This window comes from Macaca thibetana, chromosome 14 (assembly GCF_024542745.1).
Source record: "Macaca thibetana thibetana isolate TM-01 chromosome 14, ASM2454274v1, whole genome shotgun sequence".
NCBI classification, from domain to species: Eukaryota; Metazoa; Chordata; class Mammalia; order Primates; family Cercopithecidae; genus Macaca; species Macaca thibetana.
In genome coordinates, this window is record NC_065591.1 from 11,685,287 (window position 1) to 11,709,457 (window position 24,171).

The window sequence follows — 24,171 nt, forward strand, 5'->3', positions numbered from 1 at the left end:
GAGCTGAGCTGTAGTGATTGTTATCTCTCTTCTGGATCTAGCCACCAAGCAAATCTACCAGGCTCTGGGCTGCTACTGGGGGTTGTCTGCAGAGAGTCCTATGATATGAACCATCTGTGGTTCTCTCAGCCGTGGATACCAGCACCTGTTCCGGTGAAGGTGGCAATGCAGTGAAGTGGACTATGTGAGGGTTCTTAGCTTTGTTGATTTAATGCACTACTTTTGTGCTGGTTGGCCTCCTGCCAGGAGGTGGTGCTTTCCAGAGAGTATCAGCTGTGGTGGTGTGGGGAGGAGCAGGTGGTGGGTAGGGCCCTAGAACTCCCAAGAGTATATGCCTTTTGTCTTCAGGTACCAGGGTGAGAAGGGAAGGACCATTGTGCGGATGCAAGGCTAGACATGTCTGAACTCAGACTCTCCTTCAGTAGGTCTTGCTGCAGCTGCTGTGGGGGATGGGGGGGAGCTTTCCAGGTCAATGGAGTTATGTTCCTAGGAGGATTATGACTGTCTCTACTGTGTCATGCAGGTTGTCAGGGAAGTGGGGGAAAGTTGGCAGTCAAAGGCCCCATGACTTTCCTTCTTCCCCCACCTGCGGACTCTGCATACCAGATTCAGGCCCTCCCCAGAGTTCTGGCCAGGAGGTTTCTTGATTAGCTCAAATTGTTATCAAGTTCAGCTGGAGATTTCCTTCTCCTTGTGGCCTTTTCCCAGTGCTTCTGGCCATCCTCCCAAAGGACCCCTGTGAGACCAGGAAAAAACGGCTTGTTAGGAGACCCAGCGAGCTCCCAGGGCTTTTCCCACTGCTTGTTCTGCTTCTGTATTTTACTCACCTCTCTAAACCGACCCAGCTTCAGGTAAGGTCGAAATCTTCTACGTAATCTAGGCATTCGGTTTTCCCAGGAGGGGTGTGTGTTTGGGCTGGATGATCTCCCCTTTGAATTTGAATAAATCAGATTTCCTGATTTATTCGTGCAGTCATTCTGGAGCAAAAATTCACGATGTGAGCCTCCACATGCTGCTCTGTCCATCCACGTCGGAGCTGCAGTCTAGTCCTGCCTCCTGTTTTTCATGATCTCCAAGACTGTGTTGCTGAATTTTGTGTATCTCTATTCCTTGATTCTACCTTTCACCTAACTTACTCAGAATCTTAGTAGTGACCCTTTTGTTGGATTGAATCACAGTATCTGAGGCCTACTCCGCCAAAAATGATTCGTAAACCAGTGTTTCCATTTCTAATTATATGGAGAAATGGGAGGACCAAGAAGGTTGAAAATTAATGTCCTTGGGACAGCTCATTCTCTTGTTAGGGAAACTAACTTAGAAACCCAAATTAAGTTAGAAACTAGTCTAGGTTCCAGCAAAGCAGACTAATGTGAACTCCAATGGTATTAATACGCTTATCTAATATTTAATGAGCATTCGCCATGAATGAAGCATGATTTTGGGTTCTTTGTTGGCTGCAGAGTTGAGTCACTGATGAAGTCCACCTCTCTAAATGAGAATTTGGTTCATAGGGATTATGAACCAGCAGATATGATGCTGCCAATCCCTGTCTCAGAATCCATTATTCTTTGGGTATTGACTATCCTCACCGTTGTCACTGTTATCCCTGAAATTGGGTGATAGTTCCCATTTCCCACAGTAATTTAAAATGTTTTTTTCCTGTGGGTGTTTTGAGTTTTTTTTTTTAAGTTGTTTGCCATCCTTTGTTTTCATAAATATAAAGTTGTCCAGATTGTGGAGAAGAATTGTCATTTTCTTTCTACAATTTTTCTATTTCCTGTGTATTTTTCTCACCTTTTCTTCTTTACCCCCAACCCTCTGAGGAAAGTCTATCTCTGTCCTGGTTGAGGTATTTTTGTTCCCTGATCCACTGGAGTCCCTGGCATCATCTGAGTCCCTGGCATCATCCACAGTCCCTAGCATGGGAGGTGCTCTGCAGTTTAGGACACTAAAGGCCTTGGTCCGTTTTTACTGCAGTCTAGGACAGGCACTAATGCTTATGTTTGCATGTGGGTAGAAGGTGGGTATGCTGATAATGGTCAGAAGAAGACATCAGGACTTTTATAAACCAGTGAAGTGGTTATTTTGTTTGTTAGTGGAGATGTGGAAAGTAGATTCTATATCCTTCCTTAGTGAATCTCTGGCAGCTGAAAAATCACCAATCATTGATCCTTGACTCACAACATCCTCCATTACCAGTGGTGAGCAAACCACAGATGCCAGACTTGCAGGAATTTCGAATGAATTCTTATTGACCAAATGCCAAACCACTCAAGATTTCTAGTCCACAATGAGCTTGTAGCACACCCCAACAAACTTCTCCTCAAATAACTGCTATCTTGTTCTAACTCACAAGAGAGGTCTTTGTGTGCCTCTCTAAATAGATCCAGAATGGCTGGGTGCGGTGGCTCATCCCTGTAATTCGAGCACTTTGGGAGGCTGAGGTGGGTGGATTACGTGAGGTCAGGAGTTTGACACCAGCCTGGCTAACACGGTGAAACCCTGTCTCTACTAAAAATACAAAAATTAGCCAGGCGTGGTGGCGGGCGCCTGTAATCCCAGCTACTCCAGAGGCTGAGGCAGGAGAATCACTTGAACCCGGGAGGCAGAGGTTGCAGTCAGCTGAGATCGTGCCATTGCACTCCAGCCTGGGTGACAAGAGCAAAGAAAACCCCCAAAACAAAACAAAACAAAACAAAAAATGCCCCAAAAACCACTCCATCTCAAAAAATAAAAATAAAAACAAAAACAAAATAAATAGGTCCAGAGATTTCACCGGAACTTAATTCCTCCCTGGCACTTAGAATTCATGGAGTGTTTACTTCATGCCTGGTTATATTGTCAACCCCCTCATCACACCTACCTACACACACACACACACACACACACACACACACACACACAGAGGCTGAATCCTATTCCCTAGACAGAAAGAATGGCTGTTTCACCAACTTTGGTTTCACCCACTTATAGTTTCTCTCCTACCCCAGAAGTCCGTGTTGCTCAGTTCTCAGAATGCACTGCAATCAGGTCTTCCTGTTTTCATCGTGTGCAAAGTTGCTGAAGGCTGACTGTTATTCCAGCCTAGATCCTTTCTTCATTTCTTTTCATGTCATATCCCCCACAAACCCTCCCCTGAGTGCCCCTCTGGTTTAGGTAATCATTTTCCATGTTCTCGTAATTTTTGGATCGCAGCTCCATTCAAGCACTGAGCTCACCTAAATAGAATACTTTTGTGGGTGTTCAATTGCGTTCAGTACAATAGTGACTAAGGGATATCTTTACGGGTCTGCCTCTCCCAGGAGATTGGTATCTTTGGGCGCATAAATGTGTTTTTTAAATCTTCAAATCACCAAGTCTAGCACCAGGACTGGAATAATGAGGTCTCCTTGAACTGACCATGAGTGTGAACCTCAAGGTGGTGCCATTTGTCTAAAATCTGGAATCTCCTTGAACATTTGCAAGATGCCATCAGTCACTAGGGGGAGACCTCACTCCCATACCCAGATGCAAAGCTCAAAGTGATTAAAATGAAATGATAGTTTTGCTGGGTTCTATGTGATCAAAACGACTGACCAGCTTTTCTCTTTTGGTCAAAAGAGGGTTTTGCATTCTCCTGGCAGGTGTATCTAAGGGCTGTCTCCTTGGATTTCACACTTATGGAGAAAGGAATAAGAAAATATGGGCAAAAGGGCACAGAAACATGAATATCACATGTTCTCACTCATACATGGGAGATGAAAAAGTTGATCTTATGGAGTTAGAAAGTTGAATGAGGTGGAAAGTGTGAGGAATGAAGAGAGGTTGGTTGATGGGTGCAAGACATAGTTTGAAACAAGGAACACATTCTAATATTCAGTAGCACAGTAGGGTGACTCTAGTTAACAATAATTAATTTATATTTCAAAATAGCTAAAAGATTGAAATGTTCCCAACATTAAAAATGCTAAATCTTTGAGATGTGAATGTTTTGATTATCCCAATTTGATCATTAAACATTGTATGCATGTATCAAAATACTATTATATAGTCTGTATGACTTTTATCTAAAAAAAAAGTATAGTCTTAATTTACCAAGGATAGAAAGATTCTATGTCCCCACCCCAAACTGACATAATCCATACTACATAGTCTATGCAGTCCAGAGTTGGAAAATTAGTTCCAGATCTCACAGCCTTGTTCTCACTGATTTGCCTCTTTTTCTCTTTCCTGTTTATCATGGGAGTATATTATGATGCTCAGTTCTTGCTTTCTTACAGATAGACATATTCTAACCTGTATTTTAAGCGCTGAGCTTATTTAATGCTGGAGAATGTTTCTATCCTATTGCTACAACTTCTTTTCCTGAAATTATCTTCCTCTTTGTCACTACTACAAATCCAGAGAGATGAGTATTTCTAAGTACAGGAGCAAATTTCAAAAGGAGATTTCGAGGGAGTTACTTTTGCTTTTAAAAATAGGTGGCTCTGACCGGGCACCGTGGCTGATGCCTGTTATCCCAGCACTTTGGGAGGCTGAGGCGGGTGGATCACTTGAGGTCAGGAGTTTGAGATCAGCCTGGTCAACATGGTGAAACCCCATCTCTACTAAAAATACAAAATTAGCCGGGTGTGGTGGCACATGCCTGTAATCCCAGCTACTCGGGAGGCTGAGGCAGGAGAATTGCTTGAACCCGGGAGGCGGAGGATGTGGTGAGCCGAGGTCGCGCTATTGCACTCCAGCCTGGACAACAAGAGTAAATCTCCATCTCACCAAAAAAAAAAAAAAAAAAAAAAAAAAAAAAAAGGTGCCTCTTGGTCAGGTGTGGTGGCTCACTCCTGTAATCCCAGGACTTTGGGAGGCCGTAGGCAGGCAGATCATAAGGTTAGGAGATCCAGACCATCTTGACCAGCATAGTGAAACCCCGTCTCTACTAAAATACACACACACACACACACACACACACACACAAATTAGCCGGGCATGGTGGCACGTGCCTATAGTCCCACTTACTTGGGAGGCTGAGACAGGGGAATTGCTTGAACCCAGGAGGTGGAGGTTGCAGTGAGCTGAGATAGCGCCATTGCACTCCAGCCTGGCAACAGAGCAAGACTCCGTCTCAAAAACAAACAAACAAACAAACAAATAAATAAATAAATAAAGGTGGCTCTTGTGAGCTGGGCACATTGGCTCATGCCTATAATCCAAGCACTTTAGGGGGCCAAGGCTGGCAGATCACTTTGAGTTCAGGAGTTTGAGACCAACCTGGGCAACATGGCAAAACCCTATCTCTACAAAAAATACAAAAAAAAAAAAAAAAAATTAGCCGGGCATTGGCTGATCGTGCCTGTAGTCCCAGCTACTTGGGATGCTGAGGCTGGAGAATTGCTTGATCCTCGCATGTGGAGGTTGCAATGAGCTGCAATCACACCACTGCATTCCAGCCTGGGCAACAGAGTAAGACCCTGCTTCAAAAAAAAAGTAGCTCTTGCCTGTAATCCCAGCTACCTGGGAGGCTTGGCCCAGGGAATGCTTGAAGCCAGGAGTTTGAGAAAAGCCTGGGCAACATAGGAAGACTCTGTCACTTAAAAAAAAACCCTGATAACAAAAACAAGAACAAAGAGAAACAACATCTCTTGGCCATAGGAGTCCCACGATTGTCACAGTTATCTGTCAGTCAAAGCACGTGACCACAATGGAAATCAACAAATAAAACATATCTCCTTAGAAAGGACGAAGACTGCAGCCTGAGCATGTGTTCAGTCTCTGACCATCCTCCTACGAAATCTCGAAAATTAACAAATTAAAACAATAACAAAGAACGAAGTGGTAGACTGTACAGTGTGGTAGAAAGAAAACAGTGACAACATTTGATGAGAATGTTTAAAATTTTCCGATAGAGAGCAGATAGCACGCGCTCTACAGGGAAATAAGACTGGAGAAAACGTAAGTACAAATATATGCTGCAGAAAAAACCAACCTTTAGATAGAGGAGCTTCTGGTGGAAAAGAGGAAACAATGTTTAGGTCACAACTTGGATAATTATTGAAGCTGAACACAGGAAAGGATGAGAGTAGAAACATACAATCAGATACAAGCAGTTATTTCATTCCAGTTCCCTCTATCCTTCCTCAATAAGTGGTTTTTCTCAATACAAGACAGGAGAACAAAGTGGACAATTGATTTTCCATAGCTACATTAACTCCCAAGATCAGGTGATCAAGCTGAAATAACGCAAGATCACTAAATAGTATGTAGTGCTAACTATCAAGGAAACATATATTAGCAAAAATACCATTGGTCAAGGGTGATGATCACATGTTTTTAAAGATGTGAGGATATTTATCCAGAAAATGTGAAACCTCAGGATCATCAAGTTTGGTAACTCATTAATTCTCCTTGTAACTGGCAGGCAGTGTGACAGATAGCCTTACCCATGACAGGACTTCTCTCTTCCCTTTGTCATTCTGCAAACCACACGTCTCCAAATCTACACTCATTTAAGATATTATTTTCCGGTATTTATCAGTTAGTGTCCAGTCAAGAAATAGAAAACGTTACAGGTAAACATAACAGAGAAAATTTCATGCAGGAGTTGGTATTAGTGGTTTTGAAGGTTGCAGAAGAAAAAAGGGGTTGTAAAGCATGCCCAGTATTTAATAATGGCAGAAAGACCCCATCACCCCAGGGCTGGGAGAGAAAAAGAAAAATGGTGTTGCCCAGATCCTAAGACCGCAGGTGAAGAGGAGGCTGCTCTTGCAGAAATTGGGCCACCTCAGCAGGAAAGGAAGACATCGCCGTGCACCCTTCCCTGCTGGGCTGCTGGGTGCTGCTCTGCTGCCATAATCACCGCAAGAGGCAATGTCACAAGCGGAGAAACATGACTTCTGCCTCCTCCAGTCTTCCAGTCTCCCAGCAGTGCCTTCCACTGGAGAGCCCACAGGAGCCAGCTGCCACAAGGCTCTGGGATGGGAAACACACAGACCTTGTGTTTTAGCAATGAGGAGACGTACTAGAAAAAACAAGTCTGGAGCTACAAAATATGAGCCCTATCTGGCATCCCATGATTGTAATCTAGAGTCTTGGTCTTAATTTTTCAGCCAGTTGGAGGTCATTTGTCTGACCTATTAAAGAGTTAATAGCTGGAAAGTTTGTTGCCTGTAAGTATCAGAGCCCATAACATTAAGAAGGCCAATAACAGATGGCACAAAAGGTTTTTAGTGCTTCTTTCAATGCAATAGACTGTTGGGGAGGAAAGACCTTTCTAGTGAGTAAACTGTAAAGTTCACCAAAGTAAACTGTCTCTAGGAACATACAGTGAGGATCAGTCCATGACTTTCCTGGTTTATCTCACATATCCTGAGGTTATTTGCTCTGCTTCTCCACGCAGCTCTTCCAAAATTTATGAAACACGTCATTAGACCTATTGTGGGTGCCACAGGGCAACTGCTTTCCTCTCCAGAACAAGATGGAGAAAATCTACATAATTTCATCATCCTAAGTGGCACCTGTTATTACAGGGGACTAAAACATCTCTCTTTGGTGTGGTACCTCTGATGTGACTGTGGTTTGCTGTCCTCATGTGTGTTGTTCACATGTGGGGCTAACTTACTAAGACATGTAGGTACTTCAAGTATGAGCTAGCACACCTTGTGGACTGTAGGGATGATCAAGAAGAGGTGTGAGGACCTGGCCCAGTTCTTTGTGAGGCAGTTCAGAGAACTTTATGTGGAAGAGGAGGTGGAAATGAGAACCACAGTGACCACCTGATAAGTGTATGTTCAAAGTCCTTGGACATTAGGATATTAATTGATCCTCTAAATCTTTCCATCTTTTAGAAAGATGTTCACCAGTTTGAAGACCAATCCTTAGAGAATCCCTGGGTAGTAACATCAGGCAGAAGGACCCCAGATCCAAAACATCCTGATGAGGACACAAGTCCAAGGACTCTGTGTGCTTTGGGGATCAATAATATTTACTCCACACCCCTCCCTTAGACATAGATCCAGGATTTATTATTAAGGATATTAGCAACAACATAATAATAGTGACTTTGATCTTACCATAAAACAATAAATTATGTTATGAAAAAGTAATAATCCTACCTGTGGGAAATCTCAATAGAACCAGAACCAGATTCTGAAGCACTCTTTGTTAGCCCTCAGGGTACATGAACATTCTTTATAGGCAGAATTGGTTAGATTCAGTTTGATATTTTAGTTGAGGAAGACTGATTGGTTAATTCATTTTCTTTGACTTATTATTTATATTTTTCTTTGGTTACAAAACTATAGGAATTGACATTTAGTTCTCAGATGCTGTGATGTGTCTTTTTCCTTATTAATTCTTTTATTTCTTATGCAAATCCTGTGATGTGGAAATTGCTTTTATCACCTGGTTTTTAAAAAGTTATCACTGCAAGGTTAAGCCACTTGCTGGAGAACTCACAAGTAGAAAATGCCAGAGCTGAGCTTGAGCAGGTAGTCTAGTCCCAAAATCAGCTTCTTACCCCTCAATTGATGGATACGTGCTAATTTTGAAAAATCCGAGCAGTGCTTCAGAATTAAACAAAACGTCCGACTGCCCTAGGAAGATTCTGTTAGACAGATGCTAGCAAGGTTGCCGAGAGAAGAGAATGCTAATTCACTGTTGGTGGGAATGTAAATTAGTTTAGCCATTGTGGAGATCAGTGTGGCAATTCCTCAAAGAGCTAAAGACAGAACTACCATTTGACCTAGCAATCCCATTACTGGTATGCACCCAAAAGAAAATAAATCTTTCTATCATAAAGACACATGCACATATATGTTCATTGTGGCACTATTCACAATAGCAAAGACATGGAACCAATCTAAATGTCCATCAATGGCAGATTGGATAAAGAAAATGTGGTACATATACACCATGGTATATTATGAAGCCATAAAAAAGAATGAGATCATGTCCTTTCCAGGAACATGGATGGAGCTGGAGGCTATTATCTTTAGCAAAGTAATGCAGGGGAAAAAAAAAACAAATACTGCCTGTTCTCACTTATAAGTGGGAGCCAAATGATGAGAATACATGGACAAATAGAGGGGAACAACAAACAGTGGGCCCAACTTGGAGGATGGGTGTAGGGAGAGGACCAGAAAAAATAACGCTAAGTACTAAGCTTAATACCAGAGTGTGGCCGGGCGCGGTGGCTCAAGCCTGTAATCCCAGCACTTTGGGAGGCCGAGGCGGGCGAATCACAAGGTCAGGAGATCGAGACCATCCTGGCTAACACAGTGAAACCCCGTCTCTACTAAAAAATACAAGACAATTAGCTGGGCGTGGTGGCAGGCGCCTATAGTCCCAGCTACTCTGGAGGCTGAGGCAGGAGAATGGTGTGAACCTGGGGGGGGCGGAGCTTGCAGTGAACTGAGATCAGGCCACTACACTCCAGCCTGGGGCACAGAGCAAGACTCTGTCTCAAAAAAAAAAAAAAAAAAAAAAAAAAAAAAACCAGAGTGAAAAAATAAACTGAACAACAAATCCCCATGATACTAGTTGACCTATGTAACAAATCTGCAAATGTACCCTGAACCTAAAATAAAAAGTTAAATAAATAAATAAATAAATAAATCTGTTCGAGGTGACATTGAGTTTGTAGAAGAACAGAGCACGGTTGACCTGTTTAAATTTTCTACCTTTCCTGCAGGGACCAGGTGTCCATTTCTTTAGATTTCCTTTTTGTATCGTGACTAAATTTCCATGATTTTGTTCTTAGAGGTTTGCATGTCTCCACTCAGGTAGATTTCAATATATTTTTATTGCTGCTATGTATAATCTTGTCAATTGTATCATTTTTTTCCATTATGGAATGTAAGGGTGCAGCTAGCTTACAGGAAGGCAATTGATGTTTACATTTTGATCTTGTATTCAGCTGACTTCATGTACTCTTCTTTTAATATGTTTTTCCAGTAGATTGTCTTAGATTTTCATCAAAGTTGATCCACAATCCATAATAGTGTACGGTTCACTGATTCAGATTTTTTCTTTTTTTTTTTGAGACGGAGTCTGGCTCTGTCGCCCAGGCTGGAGTGCAGTGGCCGGATCTCAGCTCACTGCAAGCTCCGCCTCCCAGGTTCACGCCATTCTCCTGCCTCAGCCTCCCGAGTAACTGGGACTACAGGCGCCCGCCACCTCGCCCAGCTAGTTTTTTGTATTTTTTTAGTAGAGACGGGATTTCACTGTGTTAGCCAGGATGGTCTCGATCTCCTGACCTCGTGATCCACCCGTCTCGGCCTCCCAAAGTGCTGGGATTACAGGCTTGAGCCACTGCGCCTGGCCCAGATTTTTTCAATAAGAATTTTTCTTCTTGTGTGACAGGAATACTTTTTACAAATTGTATCGTTCTTTTTTTTCTGAAAGAGTATGTTTTAGAGCACTTTCAGGTTTACCAAAAATTGAGTAGAAAATAGAGTCCACATCTAACCTCTGCACCTCCACAGGCATAGCCTCCCTTGTTATTCACAGCCTAATCCAGAGTGACATACATAATTGATGAACTCACCTTGACTCATTATTTTCATCTGAAGGGCATAGTTTATATTAAGGTTCACTCTCACTGTCCTACATTCTATAAATTCTGAGAAACGTGTAATGACTTGTATATACTGTCATAGGACACTTTATTCAACAAATGGTGCTGGGATAATTGCAGGCCACATGTAGGGAAAAGAAACTGGGTCCTCATCTCTCACCTTATACAAAAATCAACTCAAGATTAATCAAGGATTTAAACCTAAGGCCTGAAACTATAAAAATTCTAGATGATAATATCAGAAAAACCCTTCTAGAGATTGGCTTAGGCGAAGATTTTATGACCAAGAACCCAAAAGCAAATGCAATAAAACAAAGATAAATAGCTGGGACCTAATTAAACTGAAGAGTTTTACATGGCAAAAGGCACAGTCAGCAGAATAAACAGACAACCCACAGAGTGGGAGAAAATCTTCACAATCTATACACCTGACAAAAGACTAACATCCAGAATTTACAAGGAACCCAAACAAATTAGCAAGAAAAAAAACCGAACAATCCCATCAAAAAGTAGGCTCAGGACATGAATCAACAGTTCTCAAAAGAAGGTATACACATGGCCAACAAACATATGAAAAAATGCTCACAATCACTACTGATCAGGGAAACGCAAATCAAAACCACAATGCGATACCACATTACTCCCACAATAATGGCCAGAATCAAGAAATAAAAAAATAATAGATGTTGGCATAGATGCAATACAAAGGGAACGCTTCTACAGTGCTGGTGGGAATGTAAACTAGTACCACCACTATGGAAAACAGTATGGAGATTCTTTAAAGAATTAAAAGTAGAACTAACATTTAATCCCACAATCTTATTACTGGCTGTATTCACCCAGAGTAAAAGAAGTCATTATATGAAAATATATTTGCACATGTATGTTTATAGCAGTACAATTTGTGTTGCAAAAATATGGAACCAGCCCAAATTCCTACCAATCAGTGAGCGGATAAAGAAATTGTGATATATGTATATAAAATATATACACACACACCATGGAATACTACTCAGCCATAAAAAAGAACAAATTAACGGCATTTGCAGCAACCTGGATGGAACTGGAGATTATTCTGCTGAGTAAAGTCACTCAGGAATGGAAAACCAAACATTGTATACTCTCACTCATAAGTGGGAGCTAAGCAATGAGGATGCAAAGGCATAAGAATGATACAAAAGACTTTGAGGACTCGGGGGAAAGGATGGGAGGGGGTGAAGGATAAAATACTTCAAATTGGGTTCCGTGTATACTACTCTGTTGATGGTTGCGTTAAAATCTCGCGAATTACCACTAAAGAACTTACTCATGTAACCAAAGACCATCTGTTCCTCAAAAGCCTATGGAAACAAAAAATTTTAAAAAAAGGAATTCAGAATTATTTCCCTGCCCTAAAAATCCTTTGTGCTCTCTCTTTTCGTGTTTCCCTCCCCAATAACCTATGCTGATCTTTGATCTTTGCTTCCATATTTGTTTTTCAGAATGTCATATGGTTGGAATCTATAGTAGGTCACCTTTTCAGATTGTCTTCTTTCATTTAGCCATATCCATTTGAGATTCCTCTTTACCTTTTCATGGCATAATAACTCATTTCTTCTTGGTGGTGAATCATGTTCCACCATCTGTATGTGCCAAAGTGTAATAATTCCTGCACCTGTTAAAGCGCTTCTCAGTTGCTTCCCAGTTTTGACAATTTTCACGCAAGCTGCTATGAATATCCGTGTCCACATTTTTTTAATGGAAAAAAAATTTTAACTAATTTAGTTCAATGTCAATGAGCACACTTACTGGAACTGATAATGACAATATGCTCACTTTAGTAATAACCTGCCATACTGTCTTCCAAATTGTTGTACCATTGACATTCCCACCAGTCAATGAATTAGAGTTCCTGTTGCTCCTCATCCTGCCAGCATTTGGAGTTGTCAGTATAGAATCTTTTTCTTTAAAAGGAAAAGAAGAAAAAAGGAAATGAACTAAATGAAGGAGTTAGTGTGAGATATCATTGATTAGAAGAATTCATTAGAGTCAAAAAGTGAAATACAAGGAGCAGCAAATATAGAAATTAATCTGTATCCACATCTAGCCCACCTCACACGTGACCACTGCCAGATGTATGGACTGAGAGGACCACTTTGTTACTTCACAGCTCACACACCATCAGTGCCTGAGCCAGACCTTCTTGCTTTCAGACTGTGCAACTGTAGACAACTTTCTTATTTTCTGTAAGTCAGTTGTCTCAACTATAATATTGGAAATAGAACAGCTTATATCTTATACATTGGTAACAAGGATGTGAATATAATAAATTGTGTTTTGCAGGTATGGACATAGAAACTAAAAACTATTATTAGTCTTCATTATCACTATTCTCATTAGCTACAAAAGGTTTTGCAACCCGCAGGACCTGTATGTTTCCAAATAGAATGAGCTCACTGTAAGTTTGGTGACTGGATTGTCATGGAACATTCTATTCTACGAAACCAAGCCAATGTTTGTGTGCTCAAGGATAAATAATGGTTTGTTTGCAGAATGGATGAGTCAATAGAAAGAACAGGCTTAGGAAAGAGAATGTGCTGAAGGCCCTCTTGGTTTTGAATTTACAGAAGCAGGGAACTCAGAATTCAGGTGCTTGGAAGGTATAATTTTGACTTCAAACTCAGGTGATTTAAAATTATTTCATTGTGATACCCAAATGTAAAGTGTATCATCTTAAGCATTTCTTGGTGTGCACCTAAGTAGTATTAAGTATATTCACTTTGTTGTACAATTAATCTCCAGAAACTTGTTTTTCTTGAAACTGAAACTGTGTATCATTAAACACCAACTCCCAATATCTTTTTTCCTCCTGCCTCTGGAAACCACTATTCTAATTTCTGTTTGTATGAATTTGGCTACTGTAGATACCACACATAAGTGGAATCATACTATATTTGTTTTTGTGACTGGATTATTTCATATAGCACAATGTACTCTAGTTCATCTATATTGAATTCTACAGTCTGTGTCTGAATTTTCTTTTCTTTTAAGTCTGAATAAGATTCCACTCCATGAGGCCGGGTGCAGTGGCTCACGCCTGTAATCCCAGCACTTTGGGAGGCCGAGGCAGGAGGATCACGAGGTCAGGAGATTGAGACCATCCTGGCTAACATGGTGAAACCCCGTCTCTACTAAAAATACAAAAAATTAGCCTGGCATGGTGGCAGGCGCCTGTGGTCCCAGCTACATGGGAGGCTGAGGCAGGAGAATGGCGTGAACCCGGGAGGTGGAGCTTGCAGTGAGCCGAGATTGCGCCACTGCACTCCAGCCTGGGTGAGAGCGAGACTCCGTCTCAAAACAACAACAACAACAACAAAAAAGATTCCACTCCATGAATACCTAGATTTGCTTCATCCATTCATCTGGGGATAAACACTGGGTTGGTTCCCCCTCCTGACTAATGTGAATAGCATCCTTAAAGACATGCGTATACAAGATCTCTACAAGATCCTGATTTCAGTTCTCCTGGCTATATCATGAGAGGAGAAATTCCTTGATCCTATGATATTTTCTATTTTAATTTGAGAGGCCATGATCTTCCATGGTGGTTGCACTATTTTACATTCCCAGCAAGAGTGCACAAGAATTGCTACCTCTGTTCATCCTTGTTACAATGTTATTTTAAAAATTCTTAGTTTGCTTGTTTGTCTGTTTTATAATAGTTATCCTATTGGGTATGAAAATCTATGTTATTTTGACCTGAGATTTGAAAACGTCAAAAAAAAAGATCAGTGGGGTAACAAAATCTGAAGGTGTCTCACCTCTCCCACCCATTCTGCTGTCATGACCCACAGAGGAATGTGCAAGTTCCCCTCCATTTGCCCCATCTTGTTCTCCAGCCACAAACCCCTCCCTGTTCTACCATGTGCACCTGTCTGTTTCAGGTTCACCTGGCTATCTGAAGTCCCTCACAAGCCACTTGGTTTATGCCGTGTCAACTTCTCTCATGCTTTTCCTTGGACTTCTTCCACATTTTGTTTTGTTCTGTGAATCAAATGCTATATGTCCCTGAGCAGGACTTAGATACACTACTCTGTATTCCAAGCCTCACATCTCGATGCCTTCACCCAGAACATTCCATGCCTCCCCTGTGTTTCCCTGGAGCACTCTGCTCATGGCTGAGGAGAGGTAGAGGAATAATCCCCACGGGCTGCTCTACTGCTATGACCCTGGAAACTCAGAAGCTGTGATGCTCCTAGTTGGAAGAGAAACTAAAGGGGAGTTCCTGTTAGTGGATGTGGAGCTTGGTGAATTGATATTAAATTTTCCTGAAATTGTTTAAGTCTTGGCTTGCACTAGAAGATTAGGGGTTGGCTGGTTGGTGCAGCACCATCCTCTTACCGCTGTTCTCTCTAGTGATGTCGAAAACCAATGAGTTTTTTTCACAGTCACCACCATGCTACTCACCTTTCACCCTCAACTGCCTACAGAAAACCGGCCCCATGAGCATTCTTTTACACTAACCATGACCATCACCCATTTAGTAGTTTGTTGATTCATAAATTTATCATTCATTTGTTAAAAGATGCCTTGCTGATCTTCTCCATGCCAGCCACTGTGCTAAGCCAGGATGAACAAAACCGGATACTGACCCTCTGATTATGGAGCTAACAGTCAAGAAAAATGTGCATCAATGAAATGATTACACATTTGTAATACAACAGCCTTGAGATTGCTGCAAATGAGACGTGCATGGTTCCAGCAGAGTCTATAAACGGGAGCACTGACCAAGTCATCAGGGTCAGGCAACAATGGCCTTGGATGGAAAGAATAAACTAAAATCTTGAGTCAATTATATAAAAAGGAGGGAGCCATAAAAAGCATCAATGATGAAAACAAAAAAAAACCCTGCATAGGTGTTAACTGTGGTAGGACTAATAAAAGTACATGCAAGGCCGGGCGTGGTGGCTCACGCCTGTAATCCCAGCAATTTGGGAGGCCGAGGCGGGTGGATCACAAGGTCAGGAGATCGAAACCATCCTGGCTAACATGGTGAAACTCCATCTCTACTAAACACACACACACACACACACACACACACACACACACACACACACAAAATTAGCCGGGCGAGGTGGCGGGCGCCTGTAGTCCCAGCTACTTGGGAGTCTGAGGCAGGAGAATGGTGTGAACCTGGGAGGCGGAGTTTGCAGTGAGCCGAGATCATGCCACTGCACTCCAGCCTGGGCGACAGAGCGAGACTCCGCCTCAAAATAAATAAATAAGTAGATAAATAAATAAATAAAAGTACATGCAAACAATCCTCTCTCAGAGATACACATCCTTTCCAATGGACTGTACAGATAAGAAAGTGAATGCCAAGCCTGAGTGAGGATAAGCTCTCATCCACAAATAGGGTGGATGCCTCACAGACCCGTCTGCTGCAAAAGAGGCCTCAGTCCTGAAGCCCATATTCATGGGTCTGTAGACTCTGAGACCATGAGCTGGGTTTCTTTTTCCATTTATATCCGAGAGAAATGGTGTATCTAGGTGTCCGTGTAGTTCTGCAAGTAGGTGATTTTGTGAATTTTGGCTGTGCTCTAAACTAGGAACGACTGGCAAACCATGACATATATGACAAATGGGACAAGATAATGGCAGTTTACATTGATTGAGAACTACTATGTACCAGAACTTGGTATATTTTAAACACACACACACATCCATGAACACACCCATTTGATCATCTATCAACCCAGTGATGTAGGCACCATTAGTAGCCTACTTTGACAAATAAGAAAACTGGGGTTACATAAACTCAATACTTTTCCTAAGGTCCAGGAGCCCATAAATGAGGATCTGAACCCTCATAGCCACGAGCCTCACCACCAACCCTCCCCCTCCTTTGTGTTAGCAGGGCTGATTCAGGGATTCCCTCGTCATCCTGTGTGATGGAAGTGAGATCCACCACTGCCCTCAGCTTGGACTCAACCAGACCTGACCATGTGTCTTTCATGACACAACCCGTAAGGTCCCCTCCCTTCTTAAAGGTTTTCCTGGCTGGTTCTCAGCCCTGCTGTCTGTGAGAAACACCAGAGCAGTTTAAACAGTACAGAAATGAGGGATTTACCCCTATGCTACTGAATCAAAATCACCAGAGAGAGAAGCCTGTGGGGTCAGTATATCTTAAAAGCTCCAAGTGATTTGATTGCATAGCTGAGAATGGAAAGTTATGGCCTGGGCTATGACTCCTCTCACATGTAAGTTTATTTAAGAGAGAAATTTCTGGTGGTTACCTACTGACACCACATGAAGGCATCACAATGGGAGGGAAGGGGAGTGTGTATTGCTTTATCTGGGAGCTTCCTTCACTTTCCATTAAAAATGGGATTGGCCCAGGCAGCACAGCTAGGTTTGAAATGGAAAACTTGAGCCTAGGGGTTAGGGGGAAGTGACCACCCACCCTGTTCATCTGTCTCTTCCCTTCCATTATCTTCCCAGCCTAGAGCCCCAGAGCAAAGAACTCTCAATACCTCTCTGATGCATGATTAGCTCTGGACACTCCAAAAGCTCTTGAGAAAAAGAGTTGGGTTACTTAATCATCAGATCAGCCCTAAGATAAGATGTGGGTGACTACACATCACAGAAAGCTTGCTTTTTATAGATAGAAAATGTGAATCTTGGCCACATATATAACTGCACCTATAAACAAGACTCAGATTTGGGAGGGAGGCAGGCTACAGAACAGGTGCAGCAGATGTTTTTCCTCAGGAAATCTTCTACAGGTGGGATGTATTCAACTATGTTTTAGGTACCTATGCAGTGAACATGGTGGTGATGGAATGGGCTGAGGGGAAGGACTAGACTTGCCCAAGGTGCAACTGAAACAAGCCTGGCTGGTTGTCAGACATGCAGGGGGATCAAAGCAGGGTCTCCTTATGTCCCTGCTCTCCCATAACCAGAACACAGCCTTCCAGCTTCCTGTGCCTTCCAAAGTCAGAACTCACCTGTGCCCTTGCACTGCTACAAAGATAAAAAGAACTAATCAGCAAAAGCTCATAAGGAAATTGAGAATCCCAGGAATATTTCCAGATGTGCCTGAACACTCACCTGGAGCACAGAGCAGAGTTCCCACAGGGCTACTGTCTTGTGCTCTGCCTCACTTGGATGCAGAGATTCCTAAGGAGGTCACATTGATGGATGGCAGCAGCCCTGGCTTGGAAGGGCGGGCTGGGAGCCAGGCCTCGTGACTTACCAGGTGCCCCAGTGGGCAGGACCAGCCAGGCTCCCTGGGTACAAATAGCCCTGGGCTCCACGACTACACAGGCTCCTGGAGTCGAATCCAAATCACTCATCGTTTGTGAAAGCTGAGCTCACAGCAGAATAAGCCACCATGAGGCTGTCGGTGTGTCTCCTGCTGGTCTCGCTGGCCCTTTCCTGCTACCAGGGTGAGTACATCAGTCATGAGTCCAGCACCAGCCCCTGGGACGTACCCTCCTCTGAGCATGAGAGCACCTGCACAAAACCAAACAAAATTCCAGACCCTTTTCTGTGCTTGTTGAATAAGATTCATAAAGCTTAAAGCGATTTCTTCTTCTTCTTTTTTGTTTTTTTGAGACCGAGTTTCGCTCTTGTTGCCCAGGCTGGAGTGCAGTGGCACGATCTGGGCTCACTGCAACCTCCGCCTCCTGGGTTCAAGTGATTCTCCTGCCTCAGCCTTCCTGAGTAACTGGGATTACAGGCATGCGCCACCATGCCTGGCTGATTTTGTATTTTTAGTAGAGACGGGGTTTCTCCATGTTGGTCAGGCAGGTCTCGAACTCCCGACCTCAGATGATCTGCCCGCCTTGGCCTCCTAAAGTGCTGGGATTACAGGCGTGAGCCACTGAGTCCGGCTGCTTAGAGCTATTTCTTGTAATCCCCAGTATCTAGGGAGTTTTATAGAAAAATCAATGCAGGCAAATGTTAGGAATTCTTCTGCCTGAGCTTCACTTCTGAATGGGATCTATGTCAGATGATGTAATGTGAGGTCTGGGGTGAATCTGGGCTTCGACACTTCCCACCCCTTGATCTTGGGCACAATGCTCACCCTCTCTGAGCCGCCTCCTATCACTGGTGATTAAAGCTTCTTCCAGGAGTGGCTATGAGAATGGAGTAAAGTTATGGTTGTCAAGAGTCAAGTTGTGGGCCAGGCATGGTGTCTCATTTGTGTAATCTTAGCACTTTGGGAGGTCATGGTGGGCAGATCACTTGAGCTCAGGAATTTGACACCAGCCTGGGCAACATGGCGAACGCCATCTATAAAAAAAGAAACAAGTCCACAAAAATTAGCTGGGCATGGTGGCATGCACCTGTGGTCTCAGTTACTTTGGGGGCTGAGGGAGGATCGCTTGAGCCCAGGACATTGAGGCTGCAGCGAGCCGAGACTGTGCCACTACATTCTAGTCTGGGTGACCCTGTCTCAAAAAAAGAAAAAGAAGTCTAGCTGAGGATATGAAGCTCTTACCTTTGTTGTGTGACCTTGGGAAATTCACACCTGGAATTTCTGGTATTGTCATCAGCACAGTAATGGTATAGAAACATAGAACCCAGGGGATCCTGTCTGGTGTAGCATCAGGGAGCCATGAGAGAAAAACTGACTTTCCTAACATCAACAATATATTTATTTTTGTGCTGCAGCCAATGCTCTTGTCTGCCCAGCTCTTGCTTCTGAGATCACAGGCTTCCTCTTCTTAAGTGACAATCTGTTAAAGTTACAAGTTGCCAAATTTATTCCACCTCCGGAAGCTCTTGCAGCCAAGTTGCAAGTGAAGCACTGCACGGATCAGATACCTTTGAGTGATCGACTTCTCATTGAAAAAGCCTTGGTAATTTCTTTCTCCTTTATGCAGACGCAGAATTAAACTCTGCTGCACACAGCCTCCTGCATGTTTCTCCTCAGGTGGCCTGCCTGAATACTGTGTCCCCAGAGTGTGCTGAGGACATGGGGAGTGAGCTAGGGCCCAGGCAGGGATGGTGAAGGGCCAAGCATGGCCGCCTCCCTGCTGGGAGCTTTCCTGGGCCAACCTACCCTGACGCAGTGGACACAGTCACTGTGGAATGTCCCGGGGAGTGTGGGAGACTTGAACGGGGAGAGAAGGCTTGGGGGGACCTAGAGCCGGGCCTCCCAGACAGGGTGCTGGTGAACTGGGCTCCTCTGCAGCTTCTGCAGAGCCAGGAGCCCCCCGCAGCTCCGCAGGGCCCACTATCCACTCCTCATCCATGACACTGTCCTGACCACAACCAGTGGGCCAAGACGTTTTCACTGCTCTACCTCCTGCAATGCCATGGAAGGGGGACGTTCTCACTAAGTCTTTCTCAAGAAATCAGAGATTTCAGGGCCCTCTCAGCCTGGCTGCTTCTGGATTGCTGTCCTGAGGTTTGGCTGCAAATACCCATAGATGCGGCAGGGTCAGGCCTGATAAGACCCTTGGCTGCCAGGCAGAATTCTCCCATGGGAAGGCTGGAGTCTCCTGGAAGGCGTGTTTCCCAGAGGCCCTCCCTGCCCTGCCTGGCTTCAGAGCCCTGGTTCCCCCATTACAGGGATCAGGAGACTCCACAATCCTGGGACAGCCCAGACAACAACCTCTGGCTGCACTGTCAACCCCTCCCCTCCCCCTCCATGAAAACCCTGGACCTAACTCCTAGGTTTTCCCAGGTCTATTGGTCTCGTGGGGAAAGGCTGCTTTCTCACCAGAATGGGTATTGTAAGGCCACCAGGTCTAGGCCTCAGTTTCCCAAACTGAGTTCTTGCCTCTGCCTTTCCAATTGCCATTAGGAGCAAAATCCCACTGTCCTCTTTGATGTTAGCCTATCATCACCAGCAGCAGCATGACTGACCTCACCTTTCTTCCTTTTTTGTTTTCGATTTCAGCTGAAAATAGCGGTAAAATGTGGTGTGTGACATGTAAAAACGCTCAACCCGGTTTCCAGTCTTTCAACGATACCCTGATCTTCACTAAAAATTGTAAAGGTTTCAACATGTTGCTTTAATAAATCGCTTGCCCTGCACATCTCCACTGGTCTTGTTATGATCCTGCAGTCTCGGGCCTTGAGTAGAGGGTGGTTTCCACAGGGGAGTGGCCTTTTGCTGTGGCTGATAATTAACTCTAGAGTAACCAGCATTCTGGGGCCTGAATGCAAGCATCCCAGAAGGAAATATTTGCAGAAATCATCCTGCATTCCTTACAGATTTCCCATCCTGCGTTCGTGAATGAAAACCATGGCAATAGAAAAACAGGAATTACAACGGTCCTGCTGGTCTTGGACTGAGGGATCTCCCAGCCTACCTTGGTGTCCAGGCACATGGTTTCCACTAGCAGCAGCCCTAGCCCTAGTTTGATGTCCCCTCAGACACACAGCCAGCCTGCTTGGTGCTCTCTCTGCACTATGCTTTCTCTCCTGTCATGTCCAGGTATACTTTATTTTCCGTTTATCACAGTTTGGGGGCATCTCCAGGTTTCAACCTGGAGTTCACATTGTTTTACCCTCCACACTCAAGAGCACTCCTCACTCTCTGCATCACTCACCAGCACCTGAGGCAAATGCTTCCTTCCTCAAGCTCTCCCAAGAGCTACAGAGACCAGCACCCCTGCCAACTGGACAGCTCCCAGGGCGCACTCCACAGTCATTTCAGGAGCAGGATGTAAAACTGAGCACAGGGTCTGCCCCCAGCCTGCTCTCCCTTCCATGAGCCCATCCAGGCTAATGCACCCAGCCAGCAAGTCCCCTGACCAGGACACAGGGAGATGCCACAGGTTCCTGGCTTGGTGTCCTGTGGCTGCTGCAAGAAACCTCTGAAAACTTGGTGACTTAAAACAACTGATTCTCTTGTACCTCTGGAGGTCAGAAGCCCAATACTGATATCACTGTGGGGAGGTCAGGGGGCAGCAGGGCTCTGTTCCTTCTAGGGGCTTTCAGGATGAGTTCACTAAGGGCTGCTTCTGGCTTCTGGGCTGCTGACCATCCTGGTCCTGTGGCCACATCACTCCAACCTCTGCCTCCATGATACATTCCCATCTCCTTTCCTTTCCATGTGAAATCCGCCTCTGACTTTTAATTACAAAATACAGGGGTTGGGGTTAGGAAGCACCAGATTATGCAGAATAATGTCCCCATCTCAAGATCCTTAACTGAATCACGTCTACACCATGGTTTTTCTTCTTGCAATGGGCCATTCACAGATTCTAGGGATTAGAATGTGGATATCTTTTGGGAGATGGAGGCATAAATCAGCCAACTACAGCTTCCCTCCCTCCTGACTCCTCACCGCACACTAAGTTCTGTTCACTCCATGGCCAAGGCATCACCTCCACGAGTCCCTTCTTTCCCATCACACAGCCACCTAACAGTCTTGTCTGAGTCCTTCCAAACTCAACTCAGATTAAGGTCTCCTCAACTGTTTCCCAGCCTCTGTGAGCCCTTCCTGTGAGAAATCCTCCTTATTCATGCCAATGTGAGCCTCCCAAAACTGAAACATGGTCCTATCCTCTTTCAACAACCCTAAACAACCAGAGCGCACGTATTCTCAAGGGTTTCAAGTAAGGGAAGTCATTTTTTACCCTAAACTCATGTTTATATGATAATAGCTATTGTTATACAACTGAGAAAAGAGTAGATAAGAGTAGCTATTATTAAACATTGCTTTTAAAAGAAATTTGTATTTTAATACTGCCAGAAAATATTTACACTTAAAAAAATAGAACCTAAGTGTGTGAAACTCAAGACCAGTTTAGCCTACACACTGTGCATGGACAGGCACAAGGTTTCACAGACAGACACAAGGATTCACAGAGCTCAGGCTACATTCTGAGAACCCCAGAGAGGAACCACTGCTGGAGGAACACATCCATAGCCTTGTGTTCCACATGAGGACTTCCAAGACCCTGCTCCTGGGAGCCCTGTCTCCTCATCTTCTGTTTTCCTGGGTGCTCTGTCCTCAGCCATAGTTGTTTATGTCTCATTTCTTTTTTTTTTTTTTTTTTTTTTGAGACGGAGTCTCGCTCTGTCGCCCAGGCTGGAGTGCAGTGGCCGGATCTCAGCTCACTGCAAGCTCCGCCTCCCGGGTTCACGCCATTCTCCTGCCTCAGCCTCCCGAGTCGCTGGGACTACAGGCGCCCACAACCGTGCCCGGCTAATTTTTTGTATTTTTAGTAGAGACGGGGTTTCACCGTGGTCTCGATCTCCTGACCTTGTGATCCACCCGCCTCGGCCTCCCAAAGTGCTGGGATTACAGGCGTGAGCCACCGCGCCCGGCCTATGTCTCATTTCTTATGCATCACATGAGTCACATCCTTGCACCAAGACATATGGGTTTTCCTTTGCCTTTATAGACTTACCTGCCTCAGACGTTTGACCACCCCATCCATAGAATGCACTTCACATGTCTCCTTCTCTGTGAGGCCCCCTTGGATGCTCACACCTTACATTACATCTTTATACACACATGCACCCACATGCATAGACATCCTTTTTTATCATCCATTTATTTTCCTGTGAAGTAGAATGCATGTCATAGCATTGTTGTGAGAATACATTATATAAATTAATACTATAAAGCACTCAACATACCTTAGAAATTATTACTCTATTGCTTACAATTAATAAAAATTTCTATTTATTGAACACCCCAGCATGCATCTTGCTGGAACATTTTTCATTTGTTTTTTAGTCCTCACTAGTACCCAGGAAGGTCCGAGATTGTTTCCACTAATGAATATGAGAATGAGAAATGCCTACCCAGGGCCCCTTAATCCTGGCTTTATTTTGGAATCCACTGGGAAGCTGTCAAAAGCAGGTGATGCCCAGGCTCTGTCTGGAACACATGAATCTGTGTATAAGTAGAGTCCTCATTCTCTCACTTCTCTCTTCTATAGGGGCAGTCATCCAGTGACCTGGGGAGGCAGTAGCTGGTGCTGGAGTCCCCCATGATACTCGTAGGACTCCTGACATCACCAGAGCTGTTGCTTAGGGCCGCTGCCTTAGCTACTTCCATAGCCTTTGAAGCCTGGGGGTCACAAGGTGCTCACGCTTCTCATCATTCGAAGCTAATCACATTCATGTCACATATGGTAACATTTTCCTTTCAGAGATTCTGTTAAAAGAGTGTGAAGTGGGATCCAGCAAGACCACTCGGGCTGAGACAGGGAGAAGAGGGTATCAAAGTCATTGTTAAGGAGTACAGAGTTTCTGTTTGGAATGAGAATTTCCTAGAAATGTATAGTGTGACAATATCAAGAATACACTGAAGGCCACATAATTGTACACTTAAAAATGATTGAAATGACAAGTTTCATGAAACGACAACACAATAAAAGAATGCAAGGACCGTTGCTCTCTGAGGGGGAGGAGGAACGTAACTGCAGGGGAGCTGGGCTTGTATTTTATCCCTAGAAAGGCCTTCCTAGACCTGCCAGCATCTCATAGTCAGCTTTCTCGGTGTCTATGTGCTCATTGATTGACATCCTGGATTTCTTCTTTGCTAATGATAGTGCTAATTTTGAAGAACATCTAGTTCAAAAACCTGAGAATGAGATTTACCAAGGATGTAGGATTGACTCATGCAGGGTCTCTTGACTTTATTTCTTCAGGTGTCTCTCATGACCACT

At 43.9% G+C, this 24,171-nt stretch overlaps 2 protein-coding genes across 2 annotated transcripts in view; one reads left to right on the forward strand and one right to left on the reverse strand.

Annotated features, from left to right (window-relative positions):
• GNG3 (G protein subunit gamma 3) overlaps positions 1-24,171 on the reverse strand; it is a 440,061-nt gene that overhangs the window by 387,148 nt on the left and 28,742 nt on the right. The gene's annotated exons all lie outside the window — the stretch shown is intronic.
• Positions 17,850-19,428, forward strand: SCGB1D4 (secretoglobin family 1D member 4). The gene is made up of 2 exons (XM_050759211.1): positions 17,850-17,973; positions 19,205-19,428. The coding sequence occupies exons 1-2, from the start codon at positions 17,919-17,921 to the stop codon at positions 19,426-19,428; spliced, it is 279 nt and encodes a 92-aa protein (XP_050615168.1). The 5' UTR covers positions 17,850-17,918.

Bases quoted from the DNA above. Each gene is read 5' to 3' on its own strand.
- SCGB1D4 (XM_050759211.1), top strand. From the start codon at position 17,919: ATGAGGCTGTCGGTGTGTCTCCTGCTGGTCTCGCTGGCCCTTTCCTGC. The intron at 17,974-19,204 runs GTGAGTACATCA...TTTGTGCTGCAG, and splicing joins GGCCCTTTCCTGCTACCAGG to CCAATGCTCTTGTCTGCCCA.